The sequence below is a fragment of the Mytilus edulis genome, chromosome 13 (genome assembly GCF_963676685.1).
Source record: "Mytilus edulis chromosome 13, xbMytEdul2.2, whole genome shotgun sequence".
NCBI classification, from domain to species: domain Eukaryota; kingdom Metazoa; phylum Mollusca; class Bivalvia; order Mytilida; family Mytilidae; genus Mytilus; species Mytilus edulis.
This window is the reverse complement of record NC_092356.1, coordinates 19,515,662-19,538,812: the sequence shown is the minus strand read 5'-3', so window position 1 is coordinate 19,538,812 and position 23,151 is coordinate 19,515,662. Positions and strand designations below refer to the sequence as shown.

The 23,151-nt window shown below is 31.7% G+C and overlaps 4 protein-coding genes across 4 annotated transcripts; 2 read left to right on the top strand and 2 right to left on the bottom strand.

Annotated features, from left to right (window-relative positions):
* Positions 1 to 1,081: 1,081 nt before the first annotated feature.
* LOC139500153 (uncharacterized) lies at positions 1,082 to 3,001 on the top strand. The gene has a single exon (XM_071288891.1). The coding sequence runs from the start codon at positions 1,082 to 1,084 to the stop codon at positions 2,999 to 3,001; it is 1,920 nt and encodes a 639-aa protein (XP_071144992.1).
* A 1,833-nt stretch (positions 3,002 to 4,834) lies between these two features.
* LOC139500152 (uncharacterized) lies at positions 4,835 to 6,838 on the bottom strand. The gene has a single exon (XM_071288890.1). It carries the CDS (start codon positions 6,836 to 6,838, stop codon positions 4,835 to 4,837), a length of 2,004 nt encoding a protein of 667 aa, XP_071144991.1.
* Positions 6,839 to 7,473: 635 nt separating this feature from the next.
* Positions 7,474 to 7,881, bottom strand: LOC139500150 (uncharacterized). Its single transcript, XM_071288889.1, has one exon. The coding sequence runs from the start codon at positions 7,879 to 7,881 to the stop codon at positions 7,474 to 7,476; it is 408 nt and encodes a 135-aa protein (XP_071144990.1).
* An 8,525-nt stretch (positions 7,882 to 16,406) lies between these two features.
* Positions 16,407 to 17,177, top strand: LOC139500149 (calcium-binding and coiled-coil domain-containing protein 2-like). Its single transcript, XM_071288888.1, has one exon. It carries the CDS (start codon positions 16,407 to 16,409, stop codon positions 17,175 to 17,177), a length of 771 nt encoding a protein of 256 aa, XP_071144989.1.
* The last annotated feature ends 5,974 nt before the right edge of the window (positions 17,178 to 23,151 follow it).

The following is a 23,151-nucleotide window of genomic DNA, read 5'->3' as shown; positions in this document are numbered from 1 at the left end:
TACCAAAGGGACAGTAAAACTCATAAATCTAAAACAAACTGACAACGCCATGGCTAAAAATGAAAAAGACAAACAAACAACATCGTAAAAACAAAACAAAAAGAAGAAGAAACTCTAACAAATACAATTTTCACCGTTTATAATTTCGCAACAGATTAATCAAAAGATGAATCATGTCAACATTGATGATCTAGAAATCCTTGGATAATGGAAATTATCATTCTCGAAAAATTAACGACAAACCAGCATAAGTATTGCCAAGGGAGTTTAGTAACAGGTCGTTTTTTTCTGACGTTAACTCTTTTGTTTACGTTATTTTCTGATTTTTCCAGATTGTTAAGAAGATATTTCAAATCGATTAAGAAGAGGCTCATTTACATCGTCTTTCCAGACAGAACGTTTTAGTATGTCCGGTAAGTAATTATGTAAAAAAAAAAATAATGCGACAAATATTGTCAAATATCAGTCCTGTTCATGTTCGACTTTAAATGTGTATGTTCGTGCGTCTCTAAGTAATGTATACACTGTCTGCAAAGGATATATCTGTTTTGTAAATCTGAGTTTTTTGTTTTTGCATTTAGCATGTTCTAGTGTTTCAGACATACATTTTACAGCTTTCAAAATTAACTAAAATTCACTTTACATAAACAATAAATAATTTGCTAATATTTATAGTGTCATATAATTTCAAACGTTGTGCAAGCCAAACGATGTGTTATTGACTATTGGTGTTGATACGATAATTAAATTTAAATCTGGTTTCAATTCATATTTTTGTAATAGATATGCGGCCGTAGAAAGATGATTCCTAAGATGCTATGCATTTTTTTTTTATCTTTTAACGGACACATGTTTGTTATAAAACTTTTCAGTAAAGAAGTTCTGACAACTGACCTGGAAACAGAGAATCCACCATGAAAATCGTTTAAGTGTCGAGTTTCTGTCATTTTTAAATGATTACTACAATATATGCTTTAGCATGTTTAACTAATCAAAGTCTAAAAGATTAAATACGTGCTCAATTATATTTTACAAAGTATACTTTTACTTCCTCTTTTTATCAGTTAACTCCACACCAGATATGTCCATTTGCCTGTATGATTTCCTATGTCAGAATATTGTTGGATCAGAAGATTATATCAAGCTTAGCAGGTTGATGAATGCATCAAAAGACCGAATATACAGCGACAAATTAGTTACTTATATCACCAGTGGAAGTGTTGGTGAAGGACTTGATCTGCAAGGAAGTGACTTAGATATTATGTATGTAGTACCAACGACAGATATTGCAGTAAAAACGAACCTGCATGTAAATGATTATCATTCTGATAAAATATGTCTTCTATTAGACACTGACGATGTTAAACCTGGATTTGCGTATCTACGTCTGATAAAAGGAATTCTTAACGAAAATATGTTGATGCGTCGAAATATTAAAAGGCATGTATGTATTTCAAGTGAAGAGTTTAAAAAATCATTTCGTACTGAACATATTCATGTTCATCATGGACCGTGTATATCCGATACAACTGGATATCTTGACATCGCATATTGTTTACATTCTAAATTATGGATACCAACAGCTTTAGAATGGATAACTAGACCCAATGATTCATGGCCTTCCAGTGAGATAAAACAAACAGTTATTGATCATGGTGTTCTGTTTGTACCAATTGGCAACGGGGAAAATCTAAGTGAGGAATTAAAATGGCGTATATCATTCTCTGTAGGTGAAAAATTTCTGATATATTCATTTACTCATACACAGTTGTTGTGTTATTCTCTATTGAAAATTCTTCTGAAAGATGTTATAAGCGAGTTTCCTGGGTGTAATGATTTACTTTGTTCATACTTCATAAAGTCCATCTTGTTCTGGCTATCTGAGGAGTTGCCGACATCAGTGTGGAGACCTGAAAATTTGATACCTTGTTTTATGAGATGCTTCAAGAGACTAGTTTATTGTGTGGAACACTCGATGTGTCCTCATTACTTTATTCCAGAAAACAACCTGTTTGGAAATAAGATTGTTGGACCCAACAGGACAAAACTGTTACAAACATTATGTATATTAAAAAAATATGGATGGCAATGTATCTTGTTTTCATCACAATTATCCAGGGTATCATACATTAGAACAATACAGTTCAAGGATAGGACATTCTTTGAAGATGACATTGAAAAAATTATGAAATCAAAAGTATTGAGCCGTTGGCTTCATAACCGAAGCGGAGGTTTTATACGACATTTACAATTACTGCTTTCATATCAGTCAAAGAAATTAAGATCTATTTCATTACATAATATAACTCAAATTAGTAATTATGCAGCAAATACTGTACCACTGTCTAGTGTATATGGTAACAAGTATCAATATAAACAATACAAACAGTGTGTTAGTTTTCTACTACAAAGTACACACCATGATGCTGTGTCTGGTTGGTTGATGTTGGCGTCTCTATTCTACAAAATGAAGACTTACAGCAAAGCTCTTAATGTGTTGTCATATTCATTGGGAAAGTGCACTTCAGAAAAAATAGTTCCATTTGCAACATTATCTTCCTCACAGCGTGAACTGTTTCGTTTACCAATGTTGAAAAAGTTAGGAATAATTCGCTCACTTAGAATTCTATATTTATCGGACATAAAATTTAACGAGTCAAACCTTATTCCTGATGAACTATACATAGGTGGGAATAATTTACCAAAAATGATACCTGCAGTAGTATATGCATATTTTCTAAAATTTCTTTGTCAATATCATTTACACAATATCAGTAATTATAGAAAATCACTGACAGATCTTCAACTTATAATAGAGAGAGAATACCTTATTTTCGGTGACCATCTTACAGCTTTTTCCTACCACTGTCTCGGAGTAGCTTTACTGATTGTAGGAGAGTATGCAGCCGCTAGAAAGGTCTTCATAAGGTCAATAGAAATATGTCCTTCGCCTTTATTAAATTCATCGCATAAAAGGCTATCAATGATGGAGTCCGTATGAAATGTTATTGCATTGATGGACATCAAAATTTAATTGTGATGTTTTAAAAATAAAAGAATGCATGCACACAAATATAAAATGACTTGTGTGATTTTTTTAAATTTCTTTACTGCCATTGTGTTATCATTATTAACTGAAAAAGAAAGGGAGTTATTTGTTTAAAAAAAAACTGCTTTGATCATATCTATTATTGACTTTTAAATTATAAGCCGTATACACCTGGTCTTTTTGTTTGAGGTCATTTGGTCCAAACTTGAGGTCAAGGTCATGTTCTAAAAATATTGACATTTGTTTGTTTTTGTATTTTCTCTGACACTTTTAGAAATATATACAAAAGATCTAGTGCAAAATGTGTGCTTTTTTTCGATGAAGATATGACACATTTTGTCTGAAACAATCTAATGACATATTATAGGAATTATTGTTATGGAAGGGTTCAATTTAAGATCAATTGATTATTTCTTTTACAAGGTTGATAAAAACGCTATTTATAAGGTCTTTCGTAAAATTTTGCATGCCATTTGACCTTCAAATATGTACACCAGAAGTGACCGCCAGCATGTTTAGTATACCGGAAGTAGCCATGATCTTTTTATCAAGGGAAAATTACCTAGAAGCAATAAATTTTTAATAAGCATGCATCAACCTATTATTTGCGATCGGAAATTACCTTGAATCAACAGGAAGAAGTAAATCATTTAAGTATATAGAAACCATATATTTTTTTAATGTGTGTAAATACAACTATCGTATGAGACCAGAAGTGGCATTTTCTAAAACTGGAAGAAGTAAATTATCTTCCTTATTTAGAAAAAGTATATAAAACCACATATTTTTAAATCTGTGGGTATAAACCAATCGGAAGTAGCCAGTTTAGTACAAATATAATGACAAAGGACATAGAAACCTTGTATCATTAGATTAAGTGTAAAGTAACCAATCATGTGAACCCGAGAAAACATCTTCTAACAACGTTTTCTAATCTAATCCCTTTTTGTCAAAAGTGGAGGTGAAAAGACCTTTAATTTTCTCTAAAACAATCTATATTTGTTATTTTGCAATTGAAAACAACAGTATCTGTAGGGTTGTGGGTCCAAATATACCATCTGTAATTAGTTACGAATCAGTTCACATGTTCTTTATTATTTCAATTCTCTTAATACACATGAAAGGATTAACTGAAATACAAAAAATACACAAAAATAGAATAAAGAATTGAAACAGCAAAATGAACACTTTACCATAACAAAATACAGCAAGAAGACGTGATCATAAAATATCTAAAATCATACTTTTGTGATTTTATATGCATTATATAATGCTGACAACCAAATATATGTCTTATACCAGGTCTATCTTTTTTCTATATTAAACATTTCTATGTTTTCTCTTTTACAATTTACGGCGTCTCAAAAGTTACGATAAAATGGTCAAAATACTCTTATAATAGTTTACCAAAAAACTTCTATTAAATACACATATTCTTTGACTCATATATAACAAACATACCGTATTGGTTGACCATGGTATTCTGATATAGCTTCAAAAACGTTTAACTTCAAAATTAGCTTCATCACATTCGATTCACAAAAATAAGTACTCTCTCGATTAGGGGACCGAAACATGCTAAAAATTCTTGTTTACAATAAAGTGTTGATTTCAAATAAAAATCAGTTAACCAACCAACTTTGGTCTTAACATACCGGCCCCTTAATTGTGGTCATGCAAGAACACAATTATCTTATAAACTAACCACAGTAGACCTAAGTGGTTTCAAAATGTCAAAATATATCTCAATAATAACAATACTGTCTTATCAATATTAAAAACCAATCATTTAACATTGTCCATATCAGCTTCCAGAACCAAACACAGTTTTCCAATTGATCTGGTCAATACAGTAGAAGCAGTTTTGACCTTCGCTACACGCACTGTTCCAAATTTGTCCGTAATGACTTCCAAGACGCGTCCCATTGTCCATGAATTTCTCGGAGTGTTTTCAACAATAAGAACAAGATAATTGATTTGAAGATTTTTTTCCTTCTTGTTCCATTTAGCTCTCTGATTTAATAAAGGAAGGTATTCTTTTGTCCATCGATTCCAGAACAAGTCTGACAAATATTGTACTTGTCGCCACCTTCTACGAACACAATTGTCGGATTTAACAAATGTCCCTTGAGGAGCGCTTTCTCCTGAACGAAGAAGCAGAAGATCATTTGGCGTTAGCACATTCAAGTCATTCACACTGTTAGGTACTTCTGAGATAGGACGACCATTTAGTATAGCTTCAACTTCACAAAATAATGTTTGCAAGTTTTCATCATCCAAACGCAACTTTTGCTCCTGCAAAATAGAATACAAAACCTTTCTTACAGATCGAATGAGTCTTTCCCATACTCCACCAAAATTAGATGCTGCTGGAGGATTAAATTTCCAGTCGATGCCCTTTTGAAGCATAAAATTGTCAATCTGATTCAGATTCCATTTAACAATTTCATCTTTAAGTTCTCTTTGCGCACCTACGAGATAAGTTCCATTGTCCGATCGAATAATTTTGGGTACTCCTCTGCGTGCAATGAATCGCCGTATTGCATTAATGCAAGAACTGGTGTCTAGGGAATCGGCTACTTCCAAATGTACTGCTCTTATTTTGAGACATGTAAATATCACACCGTAACGTTTAACAGTACACCTTCTCTGTTTAATTGCAAAAGGTCCAAAGTAATCCATACCAACGATTGTAAACGGTGCAGTATCTTGAGTCACCCTTTCGCTGGGCAAATTCGCTATTTTCTGTTGCATGATGGGTGCTTGATATTTTCTACATATGACACATTTAAAGACAATATTCTTGATTATACCGTTAGCACCTATGATCCAATACTTTTGTCTGAGTTCGGTTAAAATAGCATTTTTCCCTAAATGTCCGATCGATCTATGAATTCCTTGTATAATTGAATATGATAGTGTAGATTGTTTTGGCAGTATGATTGGATGCTTCGATGTTTCGGTTAGATTTGATCTTGCTAATCTCCCACCAACTCGTAATATTCCTTTTTCGTCAATATATGAGTCAAGTTTAAACAGTCTTGATGTTCGCTTAACATTCAACTTAGCTTTTAATCGCTGTACTTCATCGAAATGTTGGTTTTGAACAAAACGAATAATAGTCATTTCTGCGTTGTGTATATCCTGTACTTTTAGATTCAGAGTGTTGACTAGTTTCTTTGATTTAATTAGTCGCTTGGATTTTGCTTGTGTAGGTAACTTATCTTCATTCTCATTTGCTAAGTCGTTTTTTCTTCGGGTGGTTTGCTTAAAGTTGTTTACGGCCTTCAACAACCAAGCTACAATTCTTTTCAACCTGTCAAAGTCAGAACATCGGGAAATCAAGGTTTCAAAACTGTTAAATTCATCATAATCATCGTCCACAATTGATGCATTAACCACTGATTTTCGTTTGACTTCCGAGTCATTATCTGGAAATTTCAAGTCCATACATACTTGTGGCCATTCACATTCTGGTAACCACAAATAATCTGGTCCTCTGATCCATTGAGGATTTTGTTGAAATTTCGAAATAGTCATTCCACGCGAAGCAAAGTCAGCTGGATTTTGCTTCGTATTTACATAATTCCACTGTGCATTGTCGGTAGCTTCATGTATTAAAGCAAGACGATTTGCAACAAACGTATGATATCTTGAATTTCTGTTGAAAATATATCGCAGCACTGTCATACTATCTGTCCAAAAGAACACTTTATCGATGTTGTATTTCAACTCTTGCAAAATAACTTTGCTCAATCGAACTGCTCTTGCTGCAGCAGTTAATTCCATTCTAGGCACGGTAATTGTTTTCAGAGGCGCAACTCGTGATTTCCCAAGAACAAATGAGCAATGAATCCTCCCAGTTTTATCAATTAAACGAAGATAGAAAACCATGCCATAACCGATATCACTGGCATCCGAGAAACAATGAATCTGTGTTGACATTACAATCAACTTGTTGTTTGCATAAATTTTGAAGAATTGACCTTCCTATGAGTACAAAAGGAGATGCGATTCCTAACGGATCGTACACAGAACTTACAACTGATAATATTCCTCGCTTAGTATAAGGATGATCATTGGTATTTATTTGAAAACCAAATACGTCTCTATCGATGTACCAAGATACTCCTAGCGCTCGTTCAATGGATGATTTGTTCTCAAATTCAAGCTGATTAGTGTTTTTTGTGCGACTCTTGTCTGGTATTGATTTTACTACAGTTGAACTCGTGCTTGTCCACTTTGTCATATTAAAGCCTCCTTTTGTGCAAAGAGATATAACACCATCTACTAACGATATTGCCTTTTCGTCTGATTCGGTCGATACTAAACAATCGTCTACATATATATTGTTCAAAATTGTTTCTGCAACTTGTGGCTCGAATTGGTTTCCATAGTTCTGTGCAGTTTGTCTCAACGCAAAATTACAAACACGATGTAGCTCCAAAAATATGAACGGTCATCCTGTATACTTCTGGTTCGCTGTTCATGTCTCCATTTGGCCACCATAAAAATCGCAATAAGTTTCTATCTTTGAGTGGAACTTTTACTTGGTAGAACATACTTTCTATGTCACCTTGTAACGCAACTTTTTCAGTACGGAATCGTAAAAGTACTCCTATCAAATTATTAGCAAGGTCTGGTCCTTGCAATAACAATGCATTCAACGAGACTCCCATGTTCGATGCAGAACAATCAAATACTACTCTAATCTTGTTCGGTTTTTTGTTGTGATAAATTCCGTGGTGAGGAATGTACCACACTCTTCCATCTTCTTGGTTTAACTCAGTTATTGGTACCTTTTCAGCAAACCCTTTCGAATCAAGTTCCATACTATCCAACCTAATCTACTCCTTGTAGCATGAGGAGAACCTGCTGGACCAGTAGCAATGTCATATGGAGTATATGCATCGGGTACATTATAGGAAGGTAGGAAGTACTATGTTGTTCAGATGAGGCCACTTTACAATTTCTTCATTTGTAGGAATGTGTGTTTTGGCAACCGGCATTTTATCCTTAGTATACACAGTAGGTAAGTCTATAACAGAGTTAGTGTCTATATCACATACTTGTAGTCCATTTAATGCATAGGTAGACATTCTAGGATACGTAAAGCGTTAATACTATGTGCTGCATTTTCACACTCTATTAGAAAAAGTGAAAACTCATCCAAACCTTTCGAATCACCTGCTTTCAGTGTTGGCCATCCAAGGGCTTTCTTAATGAAGGCATACGCTATAACCTCACTGTTGCCATATCTTTCTTCAAGCTGTTCCATTGCGGCTTGATAAGTATATTCACCACTTAAATGACTGAAGCCGGACACTACTTTGTGTGCTTCTCCAAAAGTAAATTGTTCTAGATAGTTCATCTTTTCATCTTCTGTATCACTGTTTTGTACTATTTTAACTGTGAATTGTCTCACAAACTTTCTAAATTCTAATGGGTCACCTGAGAACTTTTTAATTTCTGGCATAGGTTTTTTCAGATTTTTTATAATTGCAGTAATGGCTTCTGAATTATTGTTCTGATCTGTAGGTCTAGAATCTTGTCTATTAGTTGTAGTTGTGATATATTCTTTCTTTAAGGTTATTGGACTTTTGTAATAAGTAGAACTTAAAGTGGCTGTACCAATATTTGTAGTGCCTTTATTTGTTGACCTTTCCACTTTCTCAACTTTCGGTTCAAAATGTGATGCATGCGGATTTAACTTAACTTTAGCAAATTTATCTTGTTTTTGTTCTTTAAACAATATCTAACTACGTATGCTTTGTGTTTCTGATTTTACGTTTTCTAACAGTTCATACTTGTTTAATATATTTGTCTTAGCATCTGATACAGCAATTCCTGTTGATAAATCTAATTCTTCTTCATCCATCTGAATATTGATTTTTGCCAATTCTAACAATCTCTTCTTTTTCAAAGCTTCCTTCTTTAATTCTAATTCGACTCTTTGTTGTTCTTCGGGTAGCTTCTTTGATGATATGTTACTTAATATAGAGGAACGACTACTATGTGTGCTTCTTTGGTCACTATGATGCGACGCAGGACCTTGACGGCTAGTATAACGGTCACCTCTATGACTAGAACTTGTCTGGCTCTGAGAATCAGAAGAGTACTTTTCAATTGTTCTTTTGAAATCACATAAAAATGCTTCTCTGTCTTCATATATATAAATGTACTCTTCCTTCTCTTGTTCCCTTATTCTTGCCATAAAGTTCTGATGTAGCTCCAAATAATGTTCATATTTATCCATCCATAGTGAAAATTTACTTCTTATGACTTCAAATGGTGCATTTTTTTCTACGAATGACAAAGTGTTTTCACATAGTCTCTTTATAACCTCAAACATGTCATCGATTGTTTTTCTTTTCATATAATTTACCCTTTTCTGTAAAGGTTCTTTTTCTTGCAGTATTTTCCATTTCTGCAGACGCTGAGTCTAAATCTTCCTCCATGTTTGTCTGTTCTTCACCAAGTTCACTAGCTTCTATATCCATAACTTAGAGTCAATACGTTAATGTAATGTAGGGTTGTGGGTCCAAATATACCATCAGTAATTAGTTACGAATCAGTTCACATGTTCTTTATTATTTCAATTCTCTTAATACACATGAAAGGATTAACTGAAATACAAAAAATACACAAAAATAGAATAAAGAATTGAAACAGCAAAATGAACACTTTACCATAACAAAATACAGCAAGAAGACGTGATCATAAAATATCTAAAATCATACTTTTAATAATACTTTCTTATAGTTTATATGTGATTTTATATGCATTATATAATGCTGACAACCAAATATATGTCTTATACCAGGTCCATCTTTTTTCTATATTAAACATTTCTATGTTTTCTCTTTTACAATTTATGGCGTCTTAAAAGTTACGATAAAATGGTCAAAATACTCTTAAAAAAACTTCTATTAAATACACATATTCTTTGACTCATATATAACAAACATACCGTATTGGGTTGACCATGGTATTCTAATATAGCTTCAAAAACGTTTAACTTCAAAATTAGCTTCATCGCATTCGATTCACAAAAATAAGTACTCTCTCGATTAGGGGACCGAAACATTCTAAAAATGCTTGTTTACAATAAAGTGTTGATTTCAAATAAAAATAAGTTAACCAACCAACTTTGGTCTTAACAGTATCCGTTTTCTGTATTTTATAAGAGGGAGGCCTTTCTGTTACAATGAAAAAATATGTTATTCTATTGTTAAATTAAATACTAGTAATCATGGTAGACAATTTCTAAAAAATTATTACAACACATCTTAGATAAGTAGAATTTATATGTCTGTGTTAATTAGTTGTTAAAGATTCGCATGTCTGTCTGGAGTAAATCAGTTTTCTTTATCTTTTATGTATCTATCATCTGTCTGTGTTTTGATTTTTTATGAGCTGCGTGTCTTTTTTTGTTTGTTTAAAGTTAACTAAGTTTTGTGGTTGTTTTAGTCAACTCTGAATTGTTTACATAATACAACTCCAACTTAATATTATAATCTTCAAAGTTTGTAAGTTTTTGTTTATCTATTTTTACTGTAAATCCTTTCCAAAACATTTTTTATACTTTCTTTTAGTGTTATGATGTATATAAACAATCATAGATACTCGGCTCACAACTGGTGGTCTATAAAAGATCCAGCAATGACCATCATGACACTCGAATACAACAATGGTAAAATTAAAAGGTTATACGAGGTAAAATGTTGGAGCGCATCGAGAAACAAACATTCCGAAAACAAATTTAAGATAGCTATCATGGTAATGTTTACCTAGGATAGAAAATCTCAAATATATTTTATTTTTTTTAGGTCTTAGCTTTCATAAAAAAAAATCTTTAAAGGTTGAATATTGACATACAAATTGGTCGGGCAAGTATAACTTACTTTTTTTATAATCAATGCGATTTATCTAGAATTATACTCAACAATCATTCTGGTTGACACTATGTAGTCAAATTTAAATCATTCCTTATAATTTAATTCTACATTCGTTTTAAGGAGTAAATCATGAAGAAAAAAAATTAAGCCAATCAGAAGACGTGTTACGATCAACTCTTTATCATCCATATTTTAATTCGAATATATGTAACTATAACAATCCTAAAAATAATATGCCAGCTTTAGCTGGCACTTATGGTAGAACATCGTTTTGGAATAAAGAACGATAACTCTCTCTACACGACTCATCTGAAAAGACCGTCATTCTCGTTAAATCTCGTACGATTTTTTTTAATGGCTGCCGAATTAACGTTTCAACGCGAACTTGAAAAAACGGGACAGATAGGAATAATTTCGATGTGAAATACGACATGAATTTTTATTTGTTAACAAAAACAAGAATTCAGAAATTTTGGTAACTTGTGAAGTTTATTTAAATTTTATTGTACCAAGGAAATTACCGAAGTTTGGACAACAACGTCTGACGCCATGTTTCGTCTGCTTCATTTTTCCATTATCATGAAAATATTATACTGATTTTATATGTGCCCCGTATGTAAGGGTTGGGGTGCAAATGAGAAGTACGCTATAGAAGCGAAGCTCCTGCTAGAGGAGGAAGATTAAGACTAGATTTGATTTGTTTGATATCAGTGAGGTCAAAACAAAGTTCCTTAATAATCACAGGTACTTCATTTAAAAGTCACAAAATCATAATTAATGATAACATATTAAGCGTAAAAGTTCCGTCCAGCCATGGGAAAAACCTCTGCAAGCAATACATTTCGGGATTTTTTTATAATGGCCATGCGGCATATTGGGTAAACTCCGGTGCACTGGTTGTCACTTAACCATGACTACTTATGTTCACCTGCCACATAATTCCCCATATCAAAGAATAGTGATAATGACGTTGGTTATACTGTCTGTTGAATGTGATCAGGGTAAGTCATGTAGCTCACAGCCTAATTCAAAACTTTAATGACCCCCCCCCCCCCCCCCAATAATTCACAATCTGTTTGGTACTTAAAAAAATGACAATATAGATGCAATTTGGGTACTCTCATGTTAGCAACTTCACGACTTCCTTTGGCAAACTCTCAACAAATCTTTTCACTGATTATGTCACATACATCACTTAATCAGATACAGTCCCAGGAGAAGGAAACTTTTGTTTTCTCTCTTAAAGTTTAAGCATGAAAGGATACTTGGAGACTTGAGTCTGAGTAGTACATTTAAGTACAAACTGTATACATTGTATTCTCACATATTGTCCAAAATTGGATTTTAAGGGAAGATGGAGTTAATATGATAACCCATGATAATACCACGACTTTGATAGATATATACATGTACAGGGCATGTAACTTGGGAGTATGTCATGTATTTCGGCAACATCCTTAAAAATTCAAGCTGCAACAGTCACCTGTATATTTTATGCATCTGACAATTTAAACCTGATCAAAAAACATTTTCACTCTACCGAGTACTTTATCACTATATCAGGTTCACATTTCAACCTATTTAGCAATACACACTTATAGTTATATAACATAGTACCAAAACTGCACTCAGTAACCAAAATTGCACCTATTCAACAAAAAAAGCTGTGGCAATCTTACAAGTTTTCTTCCACTATGTGAAGTTATCCAATTATCATCTTTTTTAAAATGAGCAAATTAAATTTGTTACCAGCATCCTTTTCTTCAAAAAATAAAAGTTGAAGCATGGAATAATGTCAAATTGTTCGAAATATTTAAGAAATAAAACAAAACAACTGTTTATATTCCAGTTTTAGGGATTTGAAATATCATGTAATGATGTATGGAATTTGGGTACTGACCTCATTACAGAATCATGGATTGTTTGGAGGTCAGTTGAAATCCATTTTTCTATGACTCTGCATGGACTCAAAATTAAATTGGTGTAACTATATTGTAAACAAGGATAGTCTACAAAATAAGCACAGATTTTTTTTTGTCTGGTTCATAAAAAAAAGTTGGTGAAAAAAACTGACAATATAGGTGCAATTTGGGTACTCTCATGTTAGCAACCTCACAACAGAACTACAAATTTATTTTCATGACCAAAATAAAAAAAATACAAACCTAAAGGTGCTTCGCCATGCACAGCCTGATATGACCACAGATGTACAATGTATATTTAGCATATAAAAAACACCAAATTTTTTATGTTAGTTGAAATCAAACATATTTTAATTTGGGAACCTTCAAACTTCAATATGGACTAATTTAAAAACAGGTATCAGGTGAAGTTGAACCCAAACATTTCTATGCAGCAGAAGTCTCTAACTACATATCTCTTTAATTTCATATGATATTGAAAGTATTAAGTCCTACAAAAATATTGAAAATGTGTACATTTACTTTTTTTCCTAGCTTCTCTCATGTGAAAGCGGTACCTTTTTGGTTACTATTCATGTGTTGCGTCTAAATAAGAATTGTAACGCTTTATAGTGACTGAACATGTTTAAAAAATACTTCAAAAGAAACAGGAAAAGAAGACAACTTGGAACAGTACCAGCCATGCCAGTTTATGTATGAATAAAAACTCAGATCGGAATAGTATGGACTATATGTTAGTTATATCCTTGCGAATATATAATAAGGAAAGTTATCAAAATTCTGCAGATAATGCTGCAGCAATTTCATCAAGTGTTTAAATTTGTACATTTTCTGTTAAAATTGTCACACAATTATTGAAACATTCAAAACGGCTAAACATAATTTTTATTACTAAAAGTTTTCAACACTGACGAGTGCTTTATTTACCAAATAACTCATGTGTTTCTGCGAGAAAAAAAAATCATGTGCAATTTTGGGAATTTAAGGGAAAGAAGATCCTTTTGCCTCGCACTGGCGCATGTCAATTGTAAAAATACTTACCAAATATATTTTCTTTATCATGATACTCATGTCGACTTTATTAAGAAGTACACATCATAGGAAAAATGCACTAATTACAGATAAAATATTTAAAACATCCTATTTTGTGTGCAACTCATGCCAAATCAGTATTTGTTGCATCTATATATACTAGATGAGTATAATCAATGTAAATATGGAAAATATTTAAAGAAAACCCAAAAATTTTGATAAAAAAACACCCCCAAAAAAGTTGTACCATAACCCAAAGATCAATTCTAATCTTCCTTTTGTGTATTGAACCTTTAAGTACAATTTCATAGAGATCCATTCACTTATAATAAAGTTATTGTCTTAAAACCAAATGTGTCTTCTTGAAAACAACTATGGCATGATTAAGCATTACTCGAAAGCAAATATTTTGACATGCTTGTACTTTCCATTTCCATTCTCAATTTTATTTTGCTGTCATATAAAAACTTGAAAAGTGAGCTGACGAAAGAAAATAAGCAAGAAATGTCATAAAACTGATTCTGAATTTGGACATGGAATTGATGTAGAACTAACAAACTGAAGATGATCAGGAATACAAATGGTTTTTTGTTTGAATCTGATTTTTTTCATTGAACCCCTTCATTGCTATCAATTAAAATTATTTAGTCAAAATTTAACACTAGTATTAAGGTTCATCATAACAAATTGGCAAATACAGCCGTATTATCACATAAAAAACTACTGTGTACAACCTAACCTGTGCGGTTTCGGAAGTTTTAAATATTTTTAGATACATGAAAGTTAAATTTATTTTTCATATCTGAAAGATAAAATCATTTTTGGTGAAGATCTGGATTCAAATTTTTTTTGTCCTCTGCTTGAACAGATTTTTGTTCATCAATTTGGGAATAAGAATATATTTTTTTTGAAATAATACCATAACCCTCTCCTGCCTTTTGAAGTTCAATGATCGTTCCCTAAACATTTTCCATCTGAACTTATAAGTTTATTTTAGACAAAAACTATATGTTAATAATGTAGCCTAGGACATTTGTCCTGAACATGCATGAAATATTTACCACTGGACGTTAAACAACCAACAACCAATCAATATATAGGATATAGTATAGTCTTAGTATAAAGCTGGCATTAAAGGTAGCGCCTTCCTCATATTACAATTAAAACCGAATTCAGTAACACTTGTACGAAATGTACAATTCTAAAATTGCTGTATGTCAGGAAAAAACAAATTGTCCTAACACCTGACATAAATTCCTAAACTGACCTTAGTTCATTCATAAGTATATAAACGTAATGTACTAACATGAAATCATACTATCCTAACTAAAATTACTTGAGAAATACATTCGGACACCATCGTCACATAACATAAGGAAGATTATTTTTTTTCTATTGAAGGCCATAGTTAGGTTTATTTTTTTCAGTGTAAACATATTTATTTATAGTGGAGTGGGAAACACGTTTGACTTATTACAATTTAAATTAATCCCTTTTCACTTTGCTGGTGCAAGTGTTGACTTGTAGTGGGATTAGCGTGCTCTTTTTCGAAAATCTACACGATTGTCTTTAACGTGCAAGATATTTTGCTCTATCTAAACACGGGACAGCCAATTATCGTCGCTTTCCGACAAACTCTCATCGTTCCTCATAACCATACTTGCAAATGGTGTCAAGGGAGAGCCGAAAATTTAGTCCCTGAACTTGTTCCTCGGAACGGGGATCGAACCAGGAATATTTATGTTAGTAGTCCGATACGCTAACCACTACACCACTCCATATAGCTATAGATGTATATCTAGAAATATTGCTACAACCGATGATTGATACATAACCATGATAACAATATCAATATAACCTACATTTGTACTTTATCGATTTATAATCTGTTTTAGCCTGAACATTATAATAATGTTTTCACTTGACATTTATTTGCATCAATCTATCTATGCTATTTTTTCCAGCGAATTATAGAATAAAATAAAACAAAAGTTTGTTAACAGATACAGATTCCATAAAAAAACCCATAAGATCAGATTCCCCTATAATACACGTTTACTTATCTTACGAGGTGAAGAGTTGATAGATATTCTTAAGTTATCTGTGATAACACGGATGTTAAGAATAAACACTCAACATGCCTGTTTTACATATCTAAGTTATATATACAATGATCAGTTATTCAATCAATTTGTAAAATTATAAAAGAAATATAAGCTTCCAATGTACAACAGTGCAAACTGGAGGCCATGATCCTAATTTAAATGATGTTTTAGGTGGAAGATACAGCGCAAATTTGACAAATATAAGTACAGCAGATCATGAAACGTATTATCATGACATTTAAAGGTGAACTATCTATCGTAATGAGTTGAGACATATGTTTAGTTATTTTAACTACACCCTTAATTAACACAGACGTAACACATGACCTAGTGAGTGAAATAACCCGGATGATGTTTAATGCGTTATTGCTTTAGAAAAAAAATTGGTGAATTGAACAAAATGTGGTTGTTTGTTTTAACTGTTCTGTCATGTATCTGTTTCGGATTTTTATTAGATGTCAGTTCGAGGAAAGCTGAATCAATGGATGAAGATTTTGTGAAAAGAATTGACGTCACAGTGGAAGCACTGGCCAGCAATTACCACAATCTTCTTAAAACAGTTATAAAGGATAGAAGTGAAATTGATTCTCTGATTAAACAAAACCAAGATTTAAATCAAAGGCTTTACAAAGCTGAAGACAAAATAGAGGAACTAAAAACAAATGAAGAATTCTCAAATCAAACGATCCAGACATTACAAACGATTACTTTAGAACTACAACGTGAGTTAAAAAAAGAAAAATATATGTCTAAAAAATTGACAACAAATTACAACGATCTTCTGTTAAAAGTTAATTGCGAAGTTGCTTTTCTAAAAAAACAAAATCTTAATTTAAAACGAAAGCTTAATACCACTGAGGAAAAAATGGAGAAATTAATGTCGGCAGAGGAGACCTCAAATCAAATCATTGAGAATTTACAAAACATTACTTCACAACAACAACATGAGTTGAATAAAGCAAAATCTGAGTCCAAAAAATCGAGGCTGTCTGTAATATCATCTTTGACTTTATTGAATAATTCACTACAAGAACTGACGATTTCCACAAGTATTGGCTTTAAACATCTAAACGGCAGCGTTGTCAAGGAGAAACAATTGCTTATTGTAAGAGAAGAGATGCAGAAGTTTGAGAGAAGAATTAACAACAGGCTTGGCAAAATAGGTAGGTGAATTTATGCACATGATATTTCCAGACCCCCTTTGTTGTAGTATTATACGTGTATCTGGTAACTTGAAGTCTATTGTATGCAGAATTGTAAAGCTTATGTATAAATAACCCGAAGTATTCACACACAAACATAGATACCAGTAATCCAGGGATGTCATCTGGATAATTATCAAATATGTACCACAGTTCATTATTGTATCCTCTTCTTTTGGTATATTTTCTTTTTATTGTCAACAAGAAACAAGATTAGTACATTTGGGTAACACAGTCCTTATAACATGTATTATTGAATGAACTTAAATTGTTTTAACGTTAAGTAAGCTCAAATAAAAATATGTTTGCTTGCCCCATTTGTGATTAATGTAAGATAACTCCGATAATATAAAAAAGAAGATGTGGAATAACTGCCAATGAGAAAACTCTCCACAAAAGACCAAAATGACACAGAAATTAACAACTATAAGTTACCGTATGGCCTTCAACAATGCGCAAAGCCCATACCGCATAGTCAGCTAAAAAAATCCCGAAATGACAATGTAAAACAATTCAAACCAGAAAACTAACGGACTCATTTATATAAAAAATTAACGAAAAACAAATAAGTTACACATAAACAAACGACAACCACTGAATTACAGGCTCCTGACAGTAACACACATACATAATATGGCTGGGTTCAACTTGTTAGCGGGATCCAAACCCTCACACAAACATTCCTCATCATTTCATCATCATGGGAGATAATTTTCAAATAAAGTCTTTTTCATCAAAGTTCAAATGAATCATATAGTTTATATTCAAAATTCCTCACTGAAGCATTTTAAATAACTTTGAAGTTCCCTGAATAAAGTGGTGGTTATGCTTTTCTGTTTAAGTGTTTGTGCGTATGTATATCGTGTGTTTTGTGTTAGGTGTTTTACAGCATACATGTACATGTATTTGTCTTTTAAGAATGAAGTAATGTATTATTTAAGGCAATTTGTCGGCTTCATTTGAAATCTGACATAATTATATAGGCCACATGGTATATTAAAGTAGCAGGATCAATGCTGTTGTCGGTTTTAAAAAGAGCATTCTGGACAGCAGAATGACTACAGGTGTCTATTAACACGTGCTGTTCACATGAATGATTTACCTCATACTATAAATAGACAGTAAACTGTATCTGCCTGAGTAGAATGCACTGTAAAAGTAAATTTCCTCACTTATCAAAGGATCTTGTAAGGGAGGTTTTGAGAACGACCATAATTTTCTATGCAAGTCGGTGTTTTCGTGTAGTTTCTGGCTTTTATCTCAAAAACTAAAGTGTTTAGAGAAAAATCTGACAGTAGCAAACATATTCATTGTATCTAGTTTTATCAGCCCTGAATCTTTCAGATACATCTAAAAACGAACTGTTGGATTGCTGCTGCTACTTAATTTTGAATTTTAAGAAGGTTTTGCAGTTTTTAACATATTTTCGAAGTAAAAATCGGTTATTAATTTTGGGGATGCACGTCAGGCGGGCGGGTTTCTGCTAAACAGTGTCCGTTCAATAGCATGAAAACTTTTTCACAAATTTAGATATGTTGTGTCATATGACTAAATAAGGTCCAGTTCAATTTTCACGATTAAAGCTTTTCTCGTTTGTGAGTTATCGCCCTTTATAATATCCATAAGTAGTATATTGGTGTCATTGAGTTACTTTCCTTTGAACAGAAATTGTTAATTGCCAATGAGACATTTCTCCACAAGAGACCAAAAGGACACAAACATTAACAACTATAGGTCATCGTACGGTCTTCAACAATGAGCACATCCCATACCGCAAAGTCAGCTATAAATTGCCTTTATAGAGTAAGACAATTATCTAATGTTCGAGTGTTATGATAAACCATATTTCTGTCAAAAGGGAAATAACTCAAACTTACTACATGATCCAGTAATTATAAAATCAAAATTTCTTAACTATTTATTTAAGTCATGCATTTGTGTTATGAAGGTATATATTTTTATTCGTACAATTGTCAATGTCCATTTTCCTTTCGTTCAGAAACATGCTATTACATCCTTTTACTTGTTCTTGTTCAAAACATTTAACTTCTTTATACGCAGAACTCAATTTCCATTAATAGAACACTAAGTTTTACGAAATCACTATTCCAAAATTTACACGATAAGATACATTTACTACTGTTTCCTCAGCCTTGCATACACATACGTTGTCTGCTGTCTAAAAATAGAAAACAACAGGTGTTAAGAAATGATAGAAATCAATTGTTAATAATATTGAAATTTACATGTTACAGCATAATTTTTTTGCACAGAATCACAATGCAATATATCTAATAATGTGAGAAACTCATATGTCTCAGATGAAAACAAGTTCATTAGTAAATCTCTGGCTTGTACTATTATTGACATGGCAATTAATGGAAAATTAATATTGTATATTATTAAAATATATGTATACATTCAAAAGAATGATAAGAACTATGAGAATACAACAATATTGATGTGCAGGCTCAATAAAGTCATTTCAATAAACATTTAGAGAAAGACTTAAATTCTGAAATTAAGGTCAACAATATCATAGATTTGGTACCTTACAGTCCAGAGGTGTTTTCATTTTTATTAATAACGATTTAGAGTGCAAATTTATTAATATATTCAAAGACCAAGAGTGTAAGCTGCTCTTGATAAAAGTTGAAATTGAAGACAGTATTTACACCTTAGTAAATGTCCTTGCACCAAATGTACCTAAAAAAAGATTTTTTTTCCTTTCAAAAAATAGCTTAGGAATGGTTATAATTGGAGGAGATATGAATGATACTTAAACAAATATAAATAACAAAAAAAATAAATATCAACACAAAAATCAAAACAAACAAAACCAGTATTTAGCCTTAAATCTTTAATTACAACCCCAAACTAAATGATATTTGGAGAGAGCTTCATGGTAGGGAAATACAATTTACTTGACGACGTAAACATTATTTAAATGAAGCATCTAGAATAGAATTTTTTATAACCTGTCCTGAAAAATGAACTAAAATAGAATCTACTGATATTAGGGCAGCAATTATAACATATACAGACCATCAGACAATCTCTATAAAGATAAAAATGTCGATCAGACCAAAAAGGTAAAGGATACTTTAGAATTAATATTAGTATTTTAGAAAATGAAGAATATCAACATGATCAAAACCTTATAAAAATTCTAATCAAACAATATTATGAAAAGAAAATATTACTCACCAATGATATTGGTATCAAGTTGGATCTTTTTATAACTGAGGTTAGAGACCACACCATAGCATTCTGCAAAAAAAAAAAGCACAAAAGAATGTAAAGAAATACATATTTTTGAAAACAAATTGAAGAAATTAAATGAGGGTATAAACATAAAATGTATAATGGATGTTATTTTAACTCTTTAAAGAGAAAAGTTATTTTATAGAAGAAAAACTTGGTAAACTATATGAGAGGGTGATAATACACATCCTACGGAAATCCTAAATCTTGAAAAGGAATTTTATGAAGAATTTATAAAAGTTCAAATCCTAATACAAAATGTATTAAAGATTATGTTATGAATACAGAATGTGATCATGTCCTAACAGATAAAGAAGCGGATAGTATGGAAAGTTTATTAAGCACTCAAGAATGTACAGATTATAGACCAATATTGCAATAACATTATTGAACGCTGACACAAAATTAGTTGCTTATTCACTTTCTCAAAGGATCATAAAAATATTACCACAAATTATTCCTGGAGATCAAAATGGGTATGTTAAAAACAGATAAATAGGATATAACATTAGACAAATTCGAGATGTCATAGATTAAACAGACAAATTTAATGTAGAGGGTGCTTTTACTATTATTAGATATTTCAAAGGCATTAGATTCATTAGAGTGGGATTTTCTGTTCTTTGCTTACAAAAATTTAGATTTAAAAATTTTATGACGAGATGGATACAACTTTTATATACTGACATACAAAGATCAGGTTTAAACAATGGGTGGATTTCAAAATCCATGAGTTTATATTGTGGAATACGTCAAGGCCGTCCATGTAGTGCGATGATTTGTGTAATTGCTGTGGAGTGTCAAGACCATAACCTAAAAGGATTTGAAATTAAGATAGATAGAAAAACTCATACTTTAAAAATAAGTCAGCTAGCAGATGACACCACTCTTTCTTTTTTTTTCAAATCAAAACAAGATATTTCAAAAGCTCTTAACATGATTAAAAAATTTGGATCACTGCCAGAATTAAACTTTAACAGATTTAAAACAGAGGCTAGGGAAACAACAACATTGTAAAGAAAAATATGAAAACATTAACTTTACAGATAAACCAGTTAAAAGTTTGGGGACATATTTTGGGCAAAACAAAGAAAAGTGTCAAAACTAAATTTTGATAAAACAGCTAGAAAAGTCTGTAAAAATTATATATAACTTGCAAAAAGAAACTTTACCATGATAGGAAGAATAACAGTTATTCAATCTATAGATATTCTATAATTACGTTTTTGGCTACAGCCTGAACCTTGGACAACGAGTATTTATATACATTTAAATATTTATAGTATAACTAATCGCCGTATTTGAATATGAAAAATAAGACAACGCGTGACCGAACGACGCATGGATTAAACGAGTGCGCAGCACGAGTTTAATCCATAGCGGCGTTCGGTCACAAGTTGTCTTATTTTTCATATTCAAATACGGCGATTAGTTATACTTTTTATTACATTGGCTACAAATGGCTTTTTTTTATGAAATTAATGCAGAAAATGTAAGGAACTATATAATTTTCCTACGCATTCACAATTTGTTTTGATCCGACGTTATCGACGTCTTGACAACGCCTATTGTTGTATGACGTCAGAGAGTGAAATAACCACATTTATTTCACATGTGAAATTATCGTTTTTATTCAACTGGGAAATCAATGTAATTCATTGCAACCAATGTAATAAATATATATATATATTAATTTCTATGGAACAATAAGACAGAAAAGTTAAACGCACTGTATTAAGCTGCAACCATTTAGATGGCGGATTAAATAGTAAGTATATATAAATATACTTAAATAGATTAACTGCTGATAAATTTCTTATTTGGATGATAATACCAAAATGTTATATAAATAAATGTGGTAGCAATCTAATTATCTTAAGAGTAAATACTAGAAACATATACTCTCTACCAGGTACTATAGAGCTACCAGAGTTTATCATGATATGATCAAAGAATGGTTAAAAAATAAAAAAGTAAAACTATCCAAGTAATTACAGACTTATCCGCCAAAAAGTCATTTGAGGTAATCAATTGATCAAATTTCAAAAGAAAACACTTCTTTTCCAAAATTGGAAAGACACCAATATCATTCATATAAATGATATTATTGATAAAAATGAAGCTTTTCAGAAAAAATCCTAAGTTTAAAACTAAAAATAAATTAAATTGGATAGCTGAATTCTCAAAATTAAGAAAAGCAATTCCAAAAGAATGGTTAAAATATTACATAAAGAAAGTTCAATAAAAACAAGTTTTTTAACAAATACTCACTATATATAAGTGAAAAAAATAACTGCAAAAATAAACCAGAAAAATTAGATTCTTGAAGAAAATTTATACAATTTTAACAGAGCGTGATAAAGAAGTTTCAAAAGGGTATCATACATGTAAGTGGTACATAATATTAAAATCTGAAAATATACATATTGAAGCTCAATGTATGCAAAAATATATGCATTACTATTTAAAAGATAATAAACTGAAAATATGTAGATGTAAACTATTACACTTTCTTCTTCCAAACAAAAGTTTTGTTAAAACAATGGAGAATAAGTCATAACTCTACTTGTATTTGTGGTAGCCGTACAGAATATTATGAACTTTTTTTGTAACGTGCCACTTTTGAGATGAGTTTTTTGGGGAAATATATTAGATATTTGAAATAGCTAAGATTTGTAA